Source organism: Oncorhynchus clarkii, chromosome 15 (assembly GCF_045791955.1).
Source record: "Oncorhynchus clarkii lewisi isolate Uvic-CL-2024 chromosome 15, UVic_Ocla_1.0, whole genome shotgun sequence".
Classification (NCBI taxonomy): domain Eukaryota; kingdom Metazoa; phylum Chordata; class Actinopteri; order Salmoniformes; family Salmonidae; genus Oncorhynchus; species Oncorhynchus clarkii.
In genome coordinates, this window is record NC_092161.1 from 316,723 (window position 1) to 338,304 (window position 21,582).

Consider the following 21,582-nt stretch of genomic DNA (forward strand, 5'->3'; position numbering starts at 1 on the left):
GTTGTGGGTTTGTTTCCCACGGAGGACCAGTATGAAAAAGGTATGACCTCACTACTGTAAGTGGCTCTGGATAAGGTCTGCTAAATTACTCAAATGTAAATCATAATTTCCTCAATCAAAGTTTGTACTGACAGATGTAGCCTATTGAATAGCCTATCATGATAGAATATGCATAAAATGCATCCTCCAATTGCAATGTCTGACTATGCCCACACAGGTCTATTGTCTCAATAAATGTTTTCTTTAATACCTGCAAACAAAATAGGCCATCACTGTCAAATGATCATTCTTCACAAGTGAAATGTCCAAACTGCATCTGCATGCAAATCATCTGATCTCAGTCAGTTTCATGGCAGCAGGCATTTAGAGCTTCTTGAATGACTGTTTCATGAGCAAATGAGGACAGATGGTTTTAACTATTAGCCTTTCTTCTATTTAGTTTCAATCAAAGCATATATCCTTCCTAGTGGTCCACTATGTTGAGTTTTGGCGCATGATAATTTTTTTTGACTATTCAGCTTCAGCTAACCATCCTAAAATCTCACTAGAAATTATGTATTTTTGGTGTAAAATAGCAGGCCTACTATGCTATTATATTTGGTTCTGTTATGTAAAATACTCATTAATCGTTATGTGATCTTGGATACATTGATTCAGCTTTGATCTAACTTTACTAAACCAGCACCATTGTGAGAAGTGATAATCTTCTATTTATAGTAATAATAATAAGTGATGAGTGGGGCTATTAGATGTAGGAAGCAGATCTTGATAATGGTTATTTTAAGAGATTGGAGTGCCCTTCCTGGTGCTGAAGGACATCCCTAGAATTGCACAATGATGTTATAGAGGTTGAACCAAATTGTGGTGCTGAAGGACAGCTCTGTCATCCGGCCAGTTCAGGAACAAACAACAATCATTTACAGAATAGGCTTACGTGGTGACAGTAGCTATTGGTAGGGTATAGCCTAATGTAAATACAGATACGTATATATATATATATATATATATATATAATATCATTGCACTGTCTGAGAGGAGAGCTTGAGCTGCAAGTAGGCATTTCATTGTATATCTTACAGCGTAGTGTATTTTTTATTTTACCTTTATTTAACTAGGCAAGTCAGTTAATAAGAACAAATTCTTATTTTCAATGACGGCCTAGGAACAGTGGGTTAACTGCCTTGTTCAGGGGCAGAAAGACAGATTTTTACCTCATCAGCTCGGGGATTCGATCTTGCAATCTTCCGGTTACTAGTCCAACGCTCTAACCACTAGGCTACCTGCCGCCCCAGAACATGCCCTGCGTCTCAACCAATAGCCAGTATAAGCTAATTATACCAAGCAGGGCTACAGGAACTTCCAGAGAGGGTCAGGCTCCTTGGGCTTTGCGGTGGCCACTCTGGTTTGGGTGTCCTCTGCAGAATGGTGTCGCATTGCATAAGAGGGGGTCCGTGCAGTTTTATGGACATCAAGGCAGTTAAAGTTCATTTAGATTATTTTCAATGTTCTGATTGGCGAAAGTGGTCAAGCTTCCACGGGCCTCCCCAGTGCACACACGTAGCCTACAGTTCTTCATCATTCTCGGCACCACCAGAGAGAAGACAGGGAAGAAACCACCATTTACATATCTCTTTGCCTACATGCTATACATATTTATTTGGTTTGTCATTCTATTTCATGGATTTGTTTGTGGTAATTAAGTAGAATTTATCAGAACTTTCAGAAATAGTTTTACCAGTATTTTCAAATTGAAAGAAGAGGGCATTCCTGTGTTCCCGCAGCACTACACCCCTCATGACCTCATACCTGATTCATTTGTTATTCTGCTCCTTTCACCTCAGTCGGCATTGTCATGATTCATATGGTGTGGTAACGTTACATTGACTTTAAATTAAATAAAACACAGTGATCTAGCTAGCAAACCACAGCTAACTAGCAGCTAACTATCTTGCAACCTCAAGCTAACTAAATGGCAACAGCTAGCTAGTAATCTCTGATTTCGTTCTGGGTCTATACTTGTTAGAAAATGGGAGTTCCAGTAAGTCTCCACGTCTAAATAATCAGTGATGAGAACCCAAACAGCGGAACTACTGGTGCATGTTATCCTCCTCCATGCCATTCAGTCCCTACAGATTATTTGATTCTCTACATTAGAGAACTCCATCTAACTTGCTACTAACCCCACGCTAACTTTGCTAGCAACCCCGCGCTAACTCGCTAGCAACCCCGCGCTAACTCGCTAGCAACCCCGCGCTAACTCGCTAGCAACCCCAAGCTAACTCGCTAGCAACCCCAAGCTAACTCGATAGCAACCCCAAGCTAACTCGATAGCAACCCCAAGCTAACTCGCTAATAATGCCAAGCTAACTTCAAAATCAAATAAAAATGTATTTGTCATAAAATGTTGATAAAATATTATTATTCACAATGTAAGCACAGCAATGCGCACAAGGCAGAATGTTTGTTCCATAATGCAATTAGTGGGAAAACACCATCGTCAAAAGTGTTTTCACATGCAAGCAGTTTTATGCGACCGATATGAAAATATCTGTTAGAAATTTAGAAAGAGAGGAGATCTAATAAGATACGTTGCGCCATCGCGCACATGTTGATTTTGTCCAACCACACCAGTCGCGATCAGGATACACAGGTTGAAATATCAAAACAAACTCTGAACCAACTATATTCATTTGGGGACAGGTTGAAAAGCATTTAACATCTATGGCAATTTAGCTAGCTAGTTTGCTGTTGCTAGGTCATTTGTCCTGGGATATAAACATTGGGTTGTTATTATACCTGAAATGCACAAGGTTCTCTACTCTGACAATTAATCCACAGATAAAAGGGTAAACCAAGTCAGTTTCTAGTAATCTCTCCTCCTTCAGGCTACTTCTTTGGAGTTTATATGGTGGTTGTCAACCAACTTTAAGGTGCATTACCACCACCAGTGTGGACCTCAGTTCATCTTTCAGTCACCCACATTGGGTCTCTTAAAAATCATTGATGAGGTGGGAGATGCGTAACTTGCAGCGCATTAAGCATCACAAATAGAACCAAACGCAGACGCTCAAATAACCAAGTTCTATTTTAGCACCTGGCTATGCAGACGATCGTTGACACGCCTGAGCAGTGTGGGGATTGAATAACATGTATCATATTAATAAGTTCAGGTTTCAAAGAATGCAGTATATGTTTGTTTTTAAAATGCATACTGCCTCTAGATCTCTGTTTTTATCGGACAAAAGCCGTCTATTACCGGCTAACAGAAACTGTGGTGTGTTGGGGTGTCAGTGTAGTGTGTGTTGGGGTGTCAGTGTAGTATGAGTGGGTGTGTGGGTAGAGTCTAGTGGGTGGGTGTGTGGGTAGAGTCCAGTGGAAGTGCATAGAGCCAGCACAACAAAAAAAGGGGGTTAATGTAAATAGTCTGGGTAGCCATTTGATTAACTGTTCAGCAGTCTTATGGCTTGGGGGTAAAAGCTGTTCAGGAGCCTTTTGGTCCCACACTTGGTGCTCTGGTACCGCTTGCCGTGCGGTAGCAGAGAGAACAGTCTATGACATGGGTGCTGGAGTCTTTGACAATTTTGTGGGCCTTCCTCTGACACCGCCTAGTATATAGGTCCTGGATGGCAGGGAGCTTGTACTGGGCTGTACGCACTATCCTCTGTAGCGCCTTGTGGTTGGAGCGGATGCCAAACTGTGATGCAACCAGTCAAGATGCTCTCAATGGTGTAGCTGTAGAACCTTTGGAGGATCTGAGCGCCCAAATCTTTTCAGCCTCTTGAGGGGAAAGAAGTGTTGTCCTGCCCTCTTCACGACTGTGTTTGTGTGTTTGGACCATGATACACTATATGGCCAAAAGTATATGGCCAAAAGTATGTGTGGACTCTCGTAAATCATCTCATTTTAAAATCATGGGCATTAATATAGAGTTGGTCCCCACTTTGCTGCTATAACAGCCTTCACTCTTCTGGGAAGGCTTTCCACTAGATGTTGGAACATTGCTGCGGGGACTTGCTTCCATTCAATCACGAGTATTATTGAGGTTGGCCACTGATGTTGGGCGATTAGGCCTGGCTTGCAGTCAGCGTTCCAATTCATCCCAAAGGTGTTCAATGTGGTTGAGGTCAGGGCTCTGTGCAGGCCAGTTAAGTTCATCCACGCCTAGCTCGACAAACCATTTCTGTATGGACCCCACTTTGTGCACGGGGGTATTGTAATGCTGAAACTGGAAAGGGCCTTCCCCAAACTGTTGTCACAAAGTTGGAAGCACAGAATTATCTAGAATGTCATTGTATGCTGTAGCGTTAAGATTTCCCTTCACTGGAACTAAGGAACCATGATAAACGGCTCCAGACCATTATTCCTCTTCCACCAAACTTTACAGTTACGTTTTCCTGGCATCCGTCCAACCCAGATTCATCCGTTGGACTGCCAGAGAACGAGTTTCCACTGCTCCTAAGTCCAATGGTGGCAAGCTTTACACCACCCGACTCATGGTGATCTTAGGCTTGTGTGCGGCTGCTCGGCCATGGAAACACATTTCATGATGCTCCTGACAAACAGTTCTTATGCTGACGTTGCTTCCAGAGGCATTTTGGAATTCGTTTGTGAGTGTTGCAACCGAGGAGAGACAATTGACCGGGGCGGCTCTAGCAGGGCAGAAATTTGACGAACTGACTTGTTGGAAATGTGCATCCTATGTTGAGAGTCACTGAGCTCTTCAGTAAGGCCATTCTACTGCCAATGATTTCTATAGAGATCGCTTGGTTGTGTCCTTGATTTTATACACCTGTCAACAACGGGTGTGGCTGAAATAGCTGAATCCACTAATTTGAAGGGGTGTCCACATACTTTTGGCCATGTAGTATAGGTCCTTAGTGATGTGGACACAGAGGAACTTAAAGCTCTCGACCCTACAGCCTCGTCGATGTAAATGGGGGCATGCTCAGCCCTCCATTCCTGTAGTCCACGATCAGCTCCTTTGTCTGACGTTGACAGAGAGGTTGTTGTCCTGCCTACCACCGTTGTTGTCCAGGCCTACCACCGTCATGTCATTGGCAAACTTAATGATGGTGATGGAGTTGTGTGCACACACACAGTCGTGGGTGAACAGGGAGTACAGGAGGGCACTAAGCACACACCACTGAGGGGCCGCCGTATTGAGGGTCAGCGTGGTAGATCTGTTGTTGCCTACCCTCACCATCTGGGGGTGTCCCTTCAGGAAGTCCAGGATCCAGTTGCAGAGGGAGTGTGTTCAGTCCCAGGGTCCCTAGTTTACAGGCGGACTACACCACTCTCGTTGCGAGCATTGTAAAATAAATTTAGAAGTCTATATTATTCAATTATTGCACCCACACTGCTCGCGCGCACCAACGAGCGTCTGCATTGCCAAGGGCTAAAATAGAAGTCGGTTCTATTTCTGACACAGATCGCACTGCAAGTCCTGCTTCGCCCATCTCCTCATTGGTTTATAGAAGCAGGTACCCACCCACGTGCCACCTCCTCATTGGTTATACACATGTGGGTGACTGAAGACGAACGAGGTTAGTGGCGGTATCACCTAATTTATGAAAGTTGCCAATCGCATTATAAAGTCAAGAGAAGAAAAAGCCTGGAAGGAAGAGAGATGACTAGAAACGATTCGGTTTACCGTTTTGTGTGGATTAATTGGTGGTGTAGAGGACCTTGTGCATTTCAGGTAAAATAACAACTCAATGTTTATATCCCAGGACAAATTATCTAGCAACAGCAAGCTAGCTAAATAGGACAAATTAGCTAGCAAGTGCAAACTAGCTAAATTGCCATAAATGTTTAATGCTTTTCGACCTGTCCCCAAATTAATATAATTGGTTCAGAGTTTGTTTTGATATTTTAACCTGCGTGTCGTGATCGCGTTTGGTGTGTGGGAACAAAATACATTTATGCACGATGGCGCACGCGCACAGCCGGTTCTGTGTTAGAGCCAACCAAGCTCAACTCTATGGTGTTGAACGATGAGTTGTAGTAAATGAACAGCATTCTCACGTAGTTGGTCCGTTTGTCCAGGTGGGAAAGGACCGCATGGAGTGCAAAAGTGATTGCGACATTTGTGTGTCTGTTGGGTGCGAATGAGTGCTACGGAGCAATAGTAAGTATTGCATGTATTTATTACAGACTGGGTCAGGGAGAGGTTGAAAATGTCAGTGAAGACTCAGACTTCCGGAACAGCTGGTGCTTTCCACTAAGTAAGCATACAAGGCATTTAACTCGTCTGGTAGATTTGCGTCACTGGGCAGCTCAAGGCTGGGTTTCCCTTTGTCATCCGTTTGCAAGCCCTAACACATCCGACAAGCATCAGAGCTGGTGTAGTAGGATTTGATCTTAGTCCTATATTGCCGCTTTGCCTGTTTGATCGATCAATCTATCAAGTTTATTTATAAAGCCCTTTTTACATCAGCTGATGTCACTAAGTGCTGTACAGAAACCCAGCCTAAAACCCCAAACAGCAAGCAATGCAGATGTAGAAGCACGGTAGCTAGGATAAACTCCCTAGAAAGGCCAGAACCTTTTAGAATCTAGAGAGGAACCAGGCTCTGAGGTGTGGCCAGTCCTCTTCTGGCTGTGCCGGGTGGAGATTATAACAGTACATGGCCAAGATGTTCAAATGTTCATAGATGACCAGCAGGGTCAGATAATAATAATCGCAGTGGTTGTAGAGGGTGCAACAGGTCAGCACCTCAGGAGTAAATGTCAGTTGGCTATTCATAGCCGATCATTCATAGTTAGAGACAGCAGGTGCGGTAGAGAGAGTTGAAAACAGCAGGTCCGCGACAAGGTAGCACGTCCGGTGAACAGGTCAGGGTTCCATGGTTCGTCGGAGGGCATATCGGTATTTCTTATAAGCGTCCGGGTTAGAGTCCCACTCTTTTGAATGCGGCAGCACTAGCCTTTAGCTCAGTGCTGATGTTGCCTGTAATTCATGGCTTCTGGTTGGGATATGTACAATACTTTAGGAAAGTATTCAGACCCCTTTCATTTTTCCACATTGTCACGTTACAGCCTTATTCTAAAATTGATTGAATACATTTTTCCCTCGTCAATCTACACAACACCCCACAAACTGTTTAGATTCTTAGCTTTTATAAAGAAGTGCATCATTTTTGTAAATGTGACATTCAGCAGATTGTGTGTAAATTGCAATTAGTTGTCTATGCAGATTTAAGATAGCACAAGGTTGATAGACGGATGAGCCTTCGAGCTAACTGCGTACACAACAACACATACTATAATGTGCACCTTTCTGTAAGTTTCCATACATGTGACTTTCTGTAGATGGGAAACCCACGGGATGTCACATGCTGCGGTCACACCCAAGCGGACCTCAGCTTTACGCCCAGTCTGATGACTAAGTCACACAGACAAGTTTGTATCAGGTTAGGAAAAACACTAGCATATAACGAGACAATTCTTTATACAGTAAAACATAGGATAGCATGACTAATTATGTAATTTCCCATGACATTTCTTCCCTTTTTAAGACTCTCAACCTAATAGAACATGACTTACAAGCATTTTCATTAAACAAGCGTTAACATGTGGAAAAAGGAAATACTTTCTTACACTTAGTATATTACAATTGTAATTGACTTCCATTGTCATTGAGTTTCAACCCTTTACATTCTCAGAAGGGGGAAAGGAATGTATGAATTTAAACATCAGTACATACTTTTTCACCACACACAAGGCAATAGCTTCGTTGAGACTGTCCATATTGCCACAGGGTCACCATGACGGTAGGCCCTTAACTCTACCGTGGGAACATTATTCACCCCTGCCGTGAGCATGGTGCACCATTAACTTAATGTTTTTTACCTCGATGTTATGGATTATAATCAGACCTGTAATCAGGCATAGGAAGTAAATCAGGTAAATAGGGTTCTGAGGCCTCTCCTTCAGCGGTCAGTAATGGCATGGCAAGAATAGTTTCAACGGCTTTGCTGCACAATTTCTTAACACAATAAGTATTATTGTAAAAAAAAGAAGAAAAAAAATAACTAAGCCACAAATCAACCAATGAAATATTGTATCTCCCAATACACACCAAATAATAACTGAACACATCCAAACGGATTCCAATCACCACTGAGCTCTTTCAGATGCTCCACTACAATAGTCATGTTACCATGTTATCATTTGGCACACTCTTATGCAAAAAGTCTGTCTGCGTATGTACTTAACTTCCGGCTACAAAAACATTTGCACATAGAATGATTTATCTAACCCATAACATGTTAGTCACTAATGCTAGTCCACTTTCATAGTTATAAACATACTAAAACATGTTCAAGTCAATTGTACTATGTCATCCAGAAATCCATGTTTTGCTGCGTTTTAAACCTCTTTGGGATAGTATTTTCTCGTCTGGATGAAAAGCGTGCCCAAAGTAAACTGCCTGCTACTCAGGCCCAGAAGCTAGGATATGCATATCATTTTTTTTTCACCTTTATTTAACCAGGTAGGCCAGTTGAGAACAAGTTCTCATTTACAACTGCGACCTGGCCAAGATAAAGCATAGCAGTGTGAACAGACAGCAACACAGAGTTACACATGGAGTAAACAATAAACCAGTCAATAACACAGTAGAATTTCTTTTTTAATAAGGAAGTCTACATTGTGTGCAAAAGGCATGAGGAGGTAGGCGAATAATTACAATTTAGCAGATTAACAGTGATAAATGATCAGATGGTCATGTGCAGGTAGAGATACTGGTGTGCAAAAGAGCAGAAAAATAAATAAATAAAAACAGTATGGGGATGAGGTAGGTAAATTGGGTGGGCTATTTACCGATGGACTATGAACCGCTACAGCGATCGGTTAGCTGCTCAGATAGCAGATGTTTGAAGTTGGTGAGGGAGATAAGTCTCCAACTTCAAGGATTTTTGCAATTCGTTCCAGTCACAGGCAGCAGAGAACTGGAAGGAAAGGCGGCCAAATGAGGTGTTGGCTTTAGGGATGATCAGTGAGATACACCTGCTGGAGAGCGTGCTACGGGTGGGTGTTGCCATCGTGACCAGTGAACTGAGATAAGGCGGAGCTTTACCTAGCATTGACTTGTGGATGACCTGGAGCCAGTGGGTCTGGCGACGAATATGTAGCGAGGGCCAGCCGACTAGAGCATACAGGTCGCAGTGGTGGGTGGTATAAGGTGCTTTAGTAACAAAGCGGATGGCACTGTGATAAACTGCATCCAGTTTGCTGAGTAAAGTATTGGAAGCCATTTTGTAGATGACATCGCCGAAGTCGAGGATCGGTAGGATAGTCAGTTTTACTAGGGTAAGTTTGGCGGCGTGAGTGAAGGAGGCTTTGTTGCGAAATAGAAAGCCGATTCTAGATTTGATTTTGGATTGGATATTCTTAATGTGTGTCTGGAAGGAGAGTTTACAGTCTAAACAAACACCTAGGTATTTGTAGTTGTCCACATATTCTAAGTCAGAACCGTCCAGAGTAGTGATGCTAGTCGGGCGGGCGGGTGCAGGCAGTGATCGGTTGAAGAGCATGCATTTAGTTTTACTAGCATTTAAGAGCAGTTGGAGGCCACGGAAGGAGTGTTGTATGCCATTGAAGCTCATCTGGAGGTTTGTTATCCTCTCTGGGGTAGGTGGGACGCTTGCGCTATTTATCCAAAAGTGAAAATGCTGCCCCCTACCCCAAACAGGTTAACACAGTGTCCAAAGAAGGGCTAGATATATACAGAATTGTGTCGTCTGCATATATACAGACAAGAGTTGGACTGAGAATTGAACCCTGTGGCACCCCCATATAGACTGCCAGAGGTCCGGACAACAGGCCCTCCGATTTGACACAGAAGTAGTTGGTGAACCTGGCAAGGCAGTCATTTGAGACACCAAGGCTATTGAGTCTGCCGATAAGAAGACGACTGCACAGTACGGGCTTTTATCAATGGCAGTTATATCGTTTTGGACCTGAGGTGCACCCATGACCAGCTCAGAAACCAGATTGCATAGCGGAGAAGGTACGGTGGGATTTTAAAGGGTCTGTGATCTATTTGTTAACTTGGCTTTCGAAGACTTTAGAGAGGCAGGGCAGGATGGATATAGGTCTGTAACAGTTTGGGTCTAGAGTATCTCCCCCTTTGAAGAGGGGGATGACTGTTGCAGCTTTCCAGGGATCTCAGATGATACGAAAGAGAGGTTGAACAGGCTAGTAATAGGGGTTGCAACATTTGCTGTGGATAATTTTAGAAAGCGAGGGTTCAGATTGTCTAGCCCAGCTGATTTGTAATGGTCCAGATTTTGCAGCTCTTTCAGAGCTATCTGGATTTGGGTGAAGGAGAAGCGGGGTGGCTTGGGCAGGTTGCTGTGGGGGGTGCAGAGCTGTTGGCCGGTGTATGGGTAGCCTGGTGGAAAGCATGGCCGGCCGTAGAAAACTGCTTATTGAAATTCTCGATTATCCTGGATTTATCGCTGGTGACAGTGTTTCCTAGCCTCAGTGCAGTGGGCAGCTGGGAGGAGGTGCTCTTTACAGTGTCCCAAAACCTTTTGGGAATAAGAAGATGCACATTTATTTTGGAAAATCTAGCCATAGCTTTCCTGACTGATTGTGTATATTGGTTCCTGACTTCCCTGAAAATGTGCATATTGAGGGGGCTATTCGATGCTAATGCAGTACGCAACAGGATGTTTTTGTGCTGGTCAAGGGCAGTCAAGTCAGGAGTGAACCAGGGGCCTATATCTGTTCTTAGTTCAACATTTTTTTAAAGGGGCATGCTTATTTAAGATGTTGAGGAAAGCACTTTGAAAGAACAACCAGGCATCCTCTACTGATGGGATGAGGTCAATATCCTTCCAGGATACCATGGCCAGGTCGTCTAGAGAGGCCTGCTCGCTGAAGTGCTTTAGGGAGCATTTGATAGTGATAAGTGGTGGTCTATAACAAGCGGCAACAGTGAGAGACTTATTTCTGGACAGGTGGATTTTTTGGGGCACAGACCTGGATAGTAAGACCGAACTCTGCAGTAGATTGCAACTCCGCTCCCTTTGGCAGTTCTATCTTGATGGAAAATGTTGTAGTTGGATGGAGATTTCAGGGTTTTTGGTGGCCTTCCTAAGCCAGGATTCAGACAAGGCAATGACATCAGGGTTGGCAGAGTTTTCTAAAGCAGTGAATAATGATGTTAACATGCATGAAACCAAGGCTTTTATGGTTACAGAAGTCAACAAATGTGGAATAGGTGTAGAACTAGGTGCCTGGGTTAATCCTCTACATCACCAGAGGAACAGAGAAGGATTAGGAAGGCTATAAGAACTGGGTGTCTAGTGCGTTGGGAACAGAGAATAAAAGGAGCAGATTTCTGGGCATGGTAGAATAGATTTATGCCATAATGTACAGACAAGGGTATGGTAGGATGTGAGTACTGTGGAGGTAAACCTAGGCATTGAGTGACGATGAGAGAGGTTGCGTCTCTGGAGGAACCTGTTAAGGCAGGTGAGGTCTCTGCATGTGTGGGAGGCGGACAAAAGAGCTATCTAAGGCATGTTGTGCAGGATTGGGGGCTCTACAGTGAAATAAAACAATAATAACTAACCAAAACAGCAGTAGACAAAGCATATTGACATTAGAGATAGGCATAAAGCAATCACGAGCGTTGTTCGGGAAAGCTAAGACCACAACGGGGAAATGGCGATGAATGGGCAGAGGCAGTCAGTTAGGTACATACAGGACCTGAGCTCGAGGCTGGGGCTGACAGATAAACAAAAGGAGGTACAGTGTTAATGAACAGACCAGCAGGCATCAGCTGTGTAGCCGAGTGATCATAGGGTCCAATGAGCAGCAATAGGTGAGTCATGGAGCCATTCAGTAGTCGCTACTACGCTGGGCGAGCGGGAGACACGGCGTTCAGAAAGCTAGCGGGCCGGGGATAGCAGATGGGTCTTCAGTGACATCGCAACGGAAAAGCCTGTTGAAACCACATCAGGCGATTTACGTTGACAGACCAGTCGTGATGGATCGGCGGGCTCCGTGTCGACAATAAAGGGCCCAGGGCAATTGGAAAAAGAGGTATTGTAGCCTAAAAATTTGTTGGTATACTCCGTCGGCTGACCGGGAGATGGGCCTAGCTCGAGGCTAGCTCAAGGCTAACTAGTGCTTGCTTCGGGACAGAGGCATTAGCCAACAGTAGCTAGCCACTCGGTTGCAGCTAGCTAGCTGCGATGTAATGGTGCAGAGCTTGCGGCAGGAATCCGGGGATGTGGTGGAGAAAAGCAGATACGCTCTGGGTTGATATTGCGCCTTTGCAGACTAGCTAAGCTAAAGCTGGCTAGTGTCCGAGCTAAAGGTGAAGACCGCTAGCAGTGTCAAACAGTGACTTTTAGCTAGTAACTAGTTTGCTGGCTAGCTTCTGATGGAGGTTCCAGTTATAAGGTATAGAAAAATAGCAGATCCGTACCACATTGGGTGAGGCGGGTTGCAGGAAAGTAAGTAGATGGAAAGTGAGATTAAAATATATACGAAAAACAGATAACAATAACAAATCAAATTTAGAATGACAACAACATGAGGAAATAATTGTATCCCATAAGGTAATGGTAAAATAGACTAAAGACAGGTGTCCCTCATTCAGTGCAGCAGTCTCTCTCCTTCTCGTGTTCTGAATCACACAGGACTATTGCTAATTTATAAACTTCTTCCTAATTATTAGTGTTTACATAGCCCATTTAAATGTCACCCAATGTCTTCAGTCTTTCTAGTGCGTGTGTTCAGGCCTCACCAGGAAGTCAGAACAGAGGTTATTCAACCCCATTAAGTATTTCCTTTCCCTGTTCCAAACTCATTTCAAACCTTTCAAATATTTCCATAATTCTGCTTACCTGGTTTACAAACAAATTAAAAAGACCCCACACAATAAATCAAAAATGGTATTAAGACCACTTCACCAATATTCACAGGTGAGTTGTGCGTGATAAAACGTAGGGCAAAAATAAAGAAACCAATGGCCAGGCCTTCGTTATGTTTTTTTCCACGACACCACCTGTGGTAAATTCAATTGATTGAACATGATTTGGAAAGACCTGTCTATATAAGGTCCCTCAGTTGCACTGTCAAGTCAGAGCAAAAACCAAACTGAGGTCGATGGAGTTGTCCGTAGAGCTCCTAGACAGGATTGTGTCATTGAAGGTCCTGAAGAACACAGTTGCATCCATCATTCTTAAAAGGAAGAAGTTTAGAACCACCAAGACTCTTCCTAGTGCTGGCCACCCGGCCAAATGGAGCAATCAAGGAAGAAGGGCCTTGTCAGGTAGGTGACCAAGAACCTGATGGTCACTCTGACAGAGCTCTAGAGTTCCTCTGTGGAGATGGTTGTCCTCCTGGAAGGTTCACCCATCTCTGCAGCACACCACCAATCAGGCCTTTATGGTAGAATGGTCAGATGGAAGCCACTGCTCATTAAAATGCACATGACATTAAGGCACAAAGGACTCTGACCATGAGAAACAAGATTATCTGGTCTGATGAAACTAAGATTGAGCTCTTTGGCCTGAATGCCACGTCACGTCTGGAGGAAACCTGGCACCATCCTTACGGTGAAGCATGGTGGTGGTAGCATAATGCTATGGGGATGTTTTGTGGCAGGGACTGGGAGACTAGTCAGGATCGAGGGAAAGATGAACGTAGCAAAGTACAGAGAGAGAGATCATTGATGAAAACCTTCTCCAGAGAGCTCAGACTGGGCCAAGGTTCACCTTCCAACAGGACAACGACCCTAAGCACACAGCCAAGACAAATCTAGAGTGGCTTCGGGACAAGTCTCTGAATGTCCTTGAGTCACCCGGCCACCACCATGCTTCCGGAGAGACCTGAAAATAGCTATGCAGCGACGCTCCCCATCCAACCTGACAAAACTTGAGAGGATCTGCAGAGAAGAATGGGAGAAACTCCCCCGTACAGGTGTGCCATGCATGTAGCGTCTTACCCAAGAAGACTCGAGGCTGTAATTCCTGCCAAAGGTGCTTTAACAAAGTACTGTGAAAAGGGTCTGAATACTTATGTAAATTGTTTTATTTATTAATTTGCTAAAATTGTTTTTGCTTTTTCATTATAGGGTATTGTGTGTAGATTGAGGGGGGGGGGGAAATGTTTTAATACATTTTAGAATAAGGCTGTAATTAAACAAAATCTGGAAAAAGTCAAGGGGTCTGATTACTTTCCGAATGCACTGTACTGGTCATTGTGGGGACGACCTTGTCGATGCACTTATTAATGAAGCCGGTGATTGATGTGGTCAACTCCAATGACATCAGATGAATCCCGTAACATACTCCAATCTGTGATAGCTACAGTCCTGTAGCTTAGCATCCGCTTCATCGGACCACTTCTGTATTGAGCACGTCACTGGTTCTTCCTGGTTGAGTTTTTGCCTGTAAGCAGGAATCAGGAGGATAGAGTTATGGTCAGATTTGCCAAATGGAGGGCGAGGGAGAGCGTTGTATGCGTCTCTGTGTGTGGAGTAAATGTGATCTCAAGTTCTTTTCCCTTTTAGTTGCACAGCTGACATGCTGGTGGAAGTTAACTGAAATCCATTTTACCTTTCCTGCATTAAAATATCTGGACACTAGGAGTGATGCCTCTGTGAGCATTTTCTTGTTTGCCTATGGCCTTATACAGCTTGTTGAGTGTGGTTTTAGTGACAGCATCGGTTTGTGGTGGTAAATAGCTCTTTGTAAATAGTATGGTCTACAGCTTATCATGCGGTATTCTAGCTCAGGTGAGCAGAATCTCCAGACTTCCTTAATATTAGAGATTGTGCACCAGTTGTTGTTAACCAAGCGACACACACCCCCTCTGAGTTTACCAACGCTGCCGTTCTGTCCTGCCGATGTATAGAAAAAACAGCTAGATTTATATTTACTATGTCCTTGTTCAGCCACGTCTCAGAGAAACATAGGATATTACAGTTATTCAAATCATGTTGATAGGATAGTCTTGAAGGGGGCTCATCCAGTTTATTCTCCAGTGATTGCACATTCGCCAATAGAACTGAGGGTAGAGGTGGTTTATCTGCTCGCCAACATAGTCCCGTCAGGTATCCCACACGCCTGCCTCTATAACGCTGCCTCTTCCTTTTTCGGGTGTCGTGGATTTGGGTCTGGTCCAGGATAGGCAGTATGTACAGTGGCGTGCGAAAGTATTCACCCCCCTTGGCATGTTTCCTATTTTGTTGCCTTACAACCTGGAATTAAAGTTGTTGTTTTTTTTTTGGGGGGGGGGGGGGGTTGTATCATTTTATTTACACAACATGCCTACCACTTTGGATGCAAGTGCAAGATGCAAGATGCAAAATACTTTTTATTGTGAAATAACACAAAAAAAACACAAAGAAAAGTCAATACTTTTTAGAGACACCTTTTGAAGCAATTACATTTGCACGTCTCTTGGGGTATGTCTCTATAAGCTTGGCACATCTAGCCACTGGGATTTTTGTCCATTCTTCAAGGCAAAACTGCTCCAGCTCCTTCAAGTCAGATGGGTTCTGCTGGTGTACAGTTATCTTTAAGTTATATCACAAATTCTCAATTGGTTTGAGGTCTGGGCTTTGACTAGGCCATTCCAAGACATTTAAATGGTTCCCCTTAAACCACTAGAGTATTTCTTTAGCAGTATGCTTAGGGTCATTGCCTGCTGGAAGGTGAAACTCTGTCCCAGCCTCAGTCCCAGTCTCAAATCTCTGGAAGACTGAAACAGGTTTCCCTCAAGAATTTGACGACTTAACTTCTTATGGGCAGGTGGAACGGTAGCGTCCCACCTGGCCAACATCCGGTGAAATTGCAGAGCGCGAAATTCAAACTACAGAATTATAAATATTTAACTTTCATAAAATCTTGAGTGTATTGCATCAAAATAAAGCTTAACTTCTTGATCATCCAGCCACTGTGTCAGATTTCAAAAGGGCTCTACGGCGAAAGCACACCATGCATTATCTGAGGACAGCGCCCCGCATACAAAAGCATGAAAAACATATTTCAACCAGGCAGGTGCCTGTTAGTCAGAAAGTCAGAAATTGCGATATAATAAATACCTTTTAATGATGTTCTTCTGTTTGCACTCCAAAAGGTCCCAGATACATCACAAATGGTCCTTGTTCGATAATGGCCTTCTTTATATCCATAAAAACTCAGTTTAGCTGGCACGCTTCAGTCAATAATCCACCCAGTTTCCCTCCATCAAAATGCATACCAAATGAATCCCAAACGTTACTAATAAACTTTTCCAAACAAGCCAAACAATGTTTATAATCAAACCTTAGGTACCCTAATAATAATAATAATAATAAATAAATAAACAATCAAATTTAAGACAGAGAATGGTTATTGTCTTTACCGGAGAAAAATACCAAAGAACACGTTCTCTTCCACGGTCTTGGAAACACTACAGCCAAAATGGGAGCCACCTAGAAAAGCCACAATTTCTGGCTCATTTTTCCAAAAACCAGCATGAAACTCTTTCTAAAGACGGTTGACATCTAGTGGAAGCCCTAGGAACTGCAATCTGGGAGGATTTCGCCTTGTAATAAAAGTGACAGCCATTGAAAACAGTGGTAGGCTGAAATGTTGTTTTTTGGGGGGATGGTTTGTCCTCTGGGTTTCACCTGCCATATCAGTTCTGTTATACTCACAGACAATTTTAACAGTTTTAGAAACTTTAGTGTTTTCTATCCAAGTCTACCAATTATATGCATATCCTAGCTTCTGGGTCTGAGTACCAAATCAAATGTATTTATATAGCCCTTCGTACATCAGCTGATATCTCAAAGTGCTGTACAGAAACCCAGCCTAAAACCCCAAACAGCAAGCAATGCAGGTGTAGAAGCACGGTGGCTAGGAAAAACTCCCTAGAAAGGCCAAAACCTAGGAAGAAACCTAGAGAGGAACCAGGCTATGTGGGGTGGCCAGTCCTCTTCTGGCTGTGCCGGGTGGAGATTATAACAGAACATGGCCAAGATGTTCAAATGTTCATAAATGACCAGCATGGTCGAATAATAATAATAAGGCAGTTTACTTTGGGCACGCTTTTCATCTGGATGTGAAAATACTGCCCCCTACCCAAGAGAGGTTAAAGTGGTCCTATGGACAGATACTCCAATCTCCACTGTGGAGCTTTGCAGCTCCTTTAGGGTTATCTTTGGTCTCTTTGATTAATTCCCTCCTTGCCTGGTCCGTGAGATTTGGTGGGCGGCCCTCTCTTGGCAGGTTTGTTGTGGTGCCATATTCTTTCCATTTTATATTAATGGATTTAATGGTGCTCAGTGGGATGTTCAAAGTTTCTGATATTTTTTTTTAACCCAACCCTGATCTGTACTTCTCCACAACTTTGTCCCTGAACTGTTTGGAAAGCTCCTTGGTCTTCATGGTGCCACTTGCTTGGTTGTGTTGCAGACTCTGTGGCCTTTCGGAACAGGTGTGTGTATATCCTGAGATCATGTGACACTTAGAATGCTCACAGGTGGACCTTATTTAACTAATTATGTGATTTCTGAAGGTAATTGGTTGCATTAGATTTTATTTAGGGGCTTCATAGCAAAGGGGGTGAATACATATGCACGCACCACTTTTCAATTTTGTTTTCTATTTTATAATCAAGTAATTTTTTTCACTCCACCAATTTGGACTATTTTGTCTATGTCCATCACATGAAATCCAAATAAAAATCCATTTAAATTACAGGTTGTAATGCATCAAAATAGGGAAAAAAATGCCAAAGAGGATGAATACTTTTGCAAGGCACTGTACTTCACCCCTGGCTCATTGAAGTAGAAAACCTAAACCAAATGGAGGTTAGTGATTGCTGTTCTGATGTACAGAAGCTCTTTTCGGGCATATGAAAAGATGGCGGAAACATGTACCAAAAAAGTTAAGATAAGAAGCCAAAAAAACAGAAAATTACACAATTGTTCAGGAGCCCTTAAAACTGCTGCTAACTCGCTAGCAACCCCATGCTAACTAGCTGGCAACCTGTTAGGGTTGACCACAAGCCTCCTCCAGAACAGTAGGTAGCTAGAAAGGTTTGCAATTTGTGTAGTGTGTATATGTACTGTATATATCTTAACCCAGTGTGTGTACTGTCTATCTGTCCTGTAGATATCTTAACCCAATGTTTATCAGATACGTTGTGTCCCTGTCTGGAGCGTTAGCCGTGGTCAACTCTGTTCCATGCTTCGCTCTCGACGGCCAATGGATGCTCTCCGCTCTGCTGGAGGCCACGCTGGTCACTGTGGTTACAGATCGGCAGCACCGGGAGCTGATTGGCTTTTTCCTGTTGCTGGGAGGAAGTGCTCTGCTGGCCGCTAATGTAGCGCTGGGGCTGTGGATGGTTACTGCCCGGTAACGGTAACTATGACTACAAACCACCACCAACGCCTTCACGGCAACCAACGCCAAGAGACTATCTCCCGGGGTGCTGTGCCGTGCCTCTGCACAAAGGCATTGTGGGTCTCTTCCTGCTCCTCTCTGAGAGAAAGACTCCAGTTCCCATCAGGCACTGCGGTGCACATGGTGACTAAGGGATGCTGGGGAAATGTTGTGTTCAGCTGCACCTTCTCTACTCTCTGGAATGTGTGTGTGTGTGTGGGTGTGTCGCGTCACACGCGCTGTGAAGAGGTATGTGTTTCTGTTTTCTAGGGATTTCATGATACTTTGTTGTTTTATCTATTTGTCCCACCTCTTTCTGTCTGTGTCTGTCTCTCAATTTAATTCAAGGGCTTTATTGGCATGGGAAACATATGTTTACATTGCCAAAGCAAGTGAAATGGATAATAAACTAAACAAATTAAAAGTAAACATTACACTCACAGAAGTTGCAAAAGAAAGACATTTAAAATATATTGCTCTCTCCCCATCTCTCTATGTGAAATAAAGAGGAATTATCTCACTGGAATTTTCAGTTCTTCATATTCCTACGTGTGTGTGTGGTGTGTGTGTGTGTGTGTGTGTGTGTGTGTGTGTGTGTGTGTGTGTGTGTGTGTGTGTGTGTGTCTAAGTAGGTGATAGTGTAATTTACTGGGGTGTGTATCCCACAGACAAATGTCAGTAAATACGGATTCTATTTCTGTCTAACCACAGAGATGCGTGTGTCTCCAGTCTGTGTTTAACTTTGTCATGATAACACACATCTAGTAGTGTATGTATGTGTTTCAGACAGTGAAGTGTGTAGGGGGATGGTGTATTTCCTTCAGAGTAATGACAGGCTGGATAGAGGTTTGTATAAACATGGGAGGGAGGGGTGAAAGAGTTCTCTATGTTCTGAACAACTGAAGGTGTGTTTGATGAGTGGTTTTAGTTGCAAGGGAAGTCATGTCTTTTTAAGGATACTGGCCCAGCGTTTTTAACTGCTGAACTACCTGCCGCCCTCATGCAGAAACATCATGGTCCCTTCTGTATTGTGTTTGTACTGTTAGTGTCTGTCGATGGTTAGACCAGTCACCTCTATCCTAAGGCTACACCACTCTGGTCTGTCTTTTCAGATCTGATTACGTTTGAGACCAGAACATCCCAGTGTCCAGAACAAGAAATACAAAAATGCATGCAAACACAGGGAGATGTTAATATGATTTACCATTACCATGTTTCTCTAGGATGCTACACACAGACACACTCACTGAAGGAAGACCGACACTCACTGAAGGAAGACCGACACACTCACTGAAGGAAGACCGACACACTCACTGAAGGAAGACAGACACACTCACTGAAGGAAGACCGACACACTCACTGAAGGAAGACAGACACACTCACTGAAGGAAGACCGACACTCACTGAAGGAAGACAGACTCACTCACTGAAGGAAGACCGACACTCACTGAAGGAAGACAGACTCACTCACTGAAGGAAGACAGACACACTCACTGAAGGAAGACAGACGCACTCACTGAAGGAAGACAGACACACTCACTGAAGGAAGACAGACACACTCACTGAAGGAAGACCGACACACTCACTGAAGGAAGACAGACACACTCACTGAAGGAAGACAGACACTCACTGGAGGAAGACCGACACACTCACTGAAGGAAGACAGACACACTCACTGAAGGAAGACAGACACACTCACTGAAGGAAGACAGACACACTCACTGAAGGAAGACAGACACACTCACTGAAGGAAGACACACAGACACACTCACTGAAGGAAGACACACAGACACACTCACTGAAGGAAGACCGACGCACTCACTGAAGGAAGACCGACGCACTCACTGAAGGAAGACAGACGCACTCACTGAAGGAAGACGGACGCACTGACTGAAGACGGACGCACTGACTGAAGGAAGACGGACGCACTCACGGAAGGAAGACGGACGCACTCACGGAAGGAAGACGGACGCACTCACGGAAGGAAGACGGACGCACTCACGGAAGGAAGACAGACAGACACACACTGAAGGAAGACACACAGACACACTCACTGAAGGAAGACACACAGACACACTCACTGAAGGAAGACACACAGACACACACTGAAGGAAGACACACAGACACACACTGAAGGAAGACACACAGACACACTCATTGAAGGAAGACAGACACACTCATTGAAGGAAGACAGACACACGCTGTTAGAGATCAATTTATGCAACCCATCATCATTGGTGTATGTGTGGGAGAGAGAAAGTGGTTTAAACATGCATATAACAGTAGAATGAACTGGAGAAGTGAATGTCTGTGAGAGTGAATGTCCGTGAGTGTGAATGCCTGTGTACAGATCAGAAATGCAAAAGTGTACAGTATGTCTAATTGTCTCTATTTGACCTATATCGACCACTTGGCCTCTCCAGTAGTGAACATCCTTCAGACATATTGAATACTGGATCTAGAGGAGTTGTGTTCTTCCTGTCAGACATATTGAATTTGGGATCTAGAGGAGTTGTGTTCTTCCTGTCAGACATATTGAATACGGGATCTAGAGGAGTTGTGTTCTTCCTGTCAGACATATTGAATACGGGATCTAGAGGAGTTGTGTTCTTCCTGTCAGACATATTGAATACGGGATCTAGAGGAGTTGTGTTCTTCCTGTCAGACATATTGAATACTGGATCTAGAGGAGTTGTGTTCTTCCTGTCAGACATATTGAATACTGGATCTAGAGGAGTTGTGTTCTTCCTGTCAGACATGGAGGAATGCCAAAGCTATTTTAAGTAGTTTTTTTCCCAGTGAGTGGTTAAAAGGAAGACATGTGGAATCCAGTGTTGTCCTATCAGAGAGGAATCAAAGGTTTGCTTTTTAGTTAGCTATGCAATAGTATTGTGTGAGCAATGATGGGACCAGAGTTTTTATAATCAGGTCACATGGTGTAAAAACAACTCCTGGCCTTAGGGAGGATGAGAAGCCTGTCAAACTGCAGCAACTTTGTACTTGTTCATATGAATTATATTTTATAGACGGACTAGGGGGGGTTCCTATACACAGAGAAAGCAACATGATTGGACAATAAAACTCACAGGGCTGATCTTGCTTTATACAGGATTGTATCGTGTAGTCATGCCCTATGCAACTGTAGGCTTAATTAAACATGAACTCGGTCTGCTTTTGTGTT

The 21,582-nt window shown here is 43.7% G+C and overlaps 1 protein-coding gene across 3 annotated transcripts in view; it reads left to right on the plus strand.

The window, feature by feature from the left end:
- The window catches only part of LOC139366854 (membrane-bound transcription factor peptidase, site 2), a 71,696-nt gene extending 52,775 nt beyond the window's left edge, over positions 1-18,921 (plus strand). For all 3 annotated transcript variants that reach the window (XM_071104541.1, XM_071104543.1, XM_071104542.1), the window contains one exon: positions 18,156-18,921. In XM_071104541.1, coding sequence (XP_070960642.1) covers positions 18,156-18,378 — 223 coding nt within the window. In that variant the 3' untranslated portion in view covers positions 18,379-18,921. The remainder of the gene's footprint in view (positions 1-18,155) is intronic.
- Positions 18,922-21,582: the final 2,661 nt, after the last annotated feature.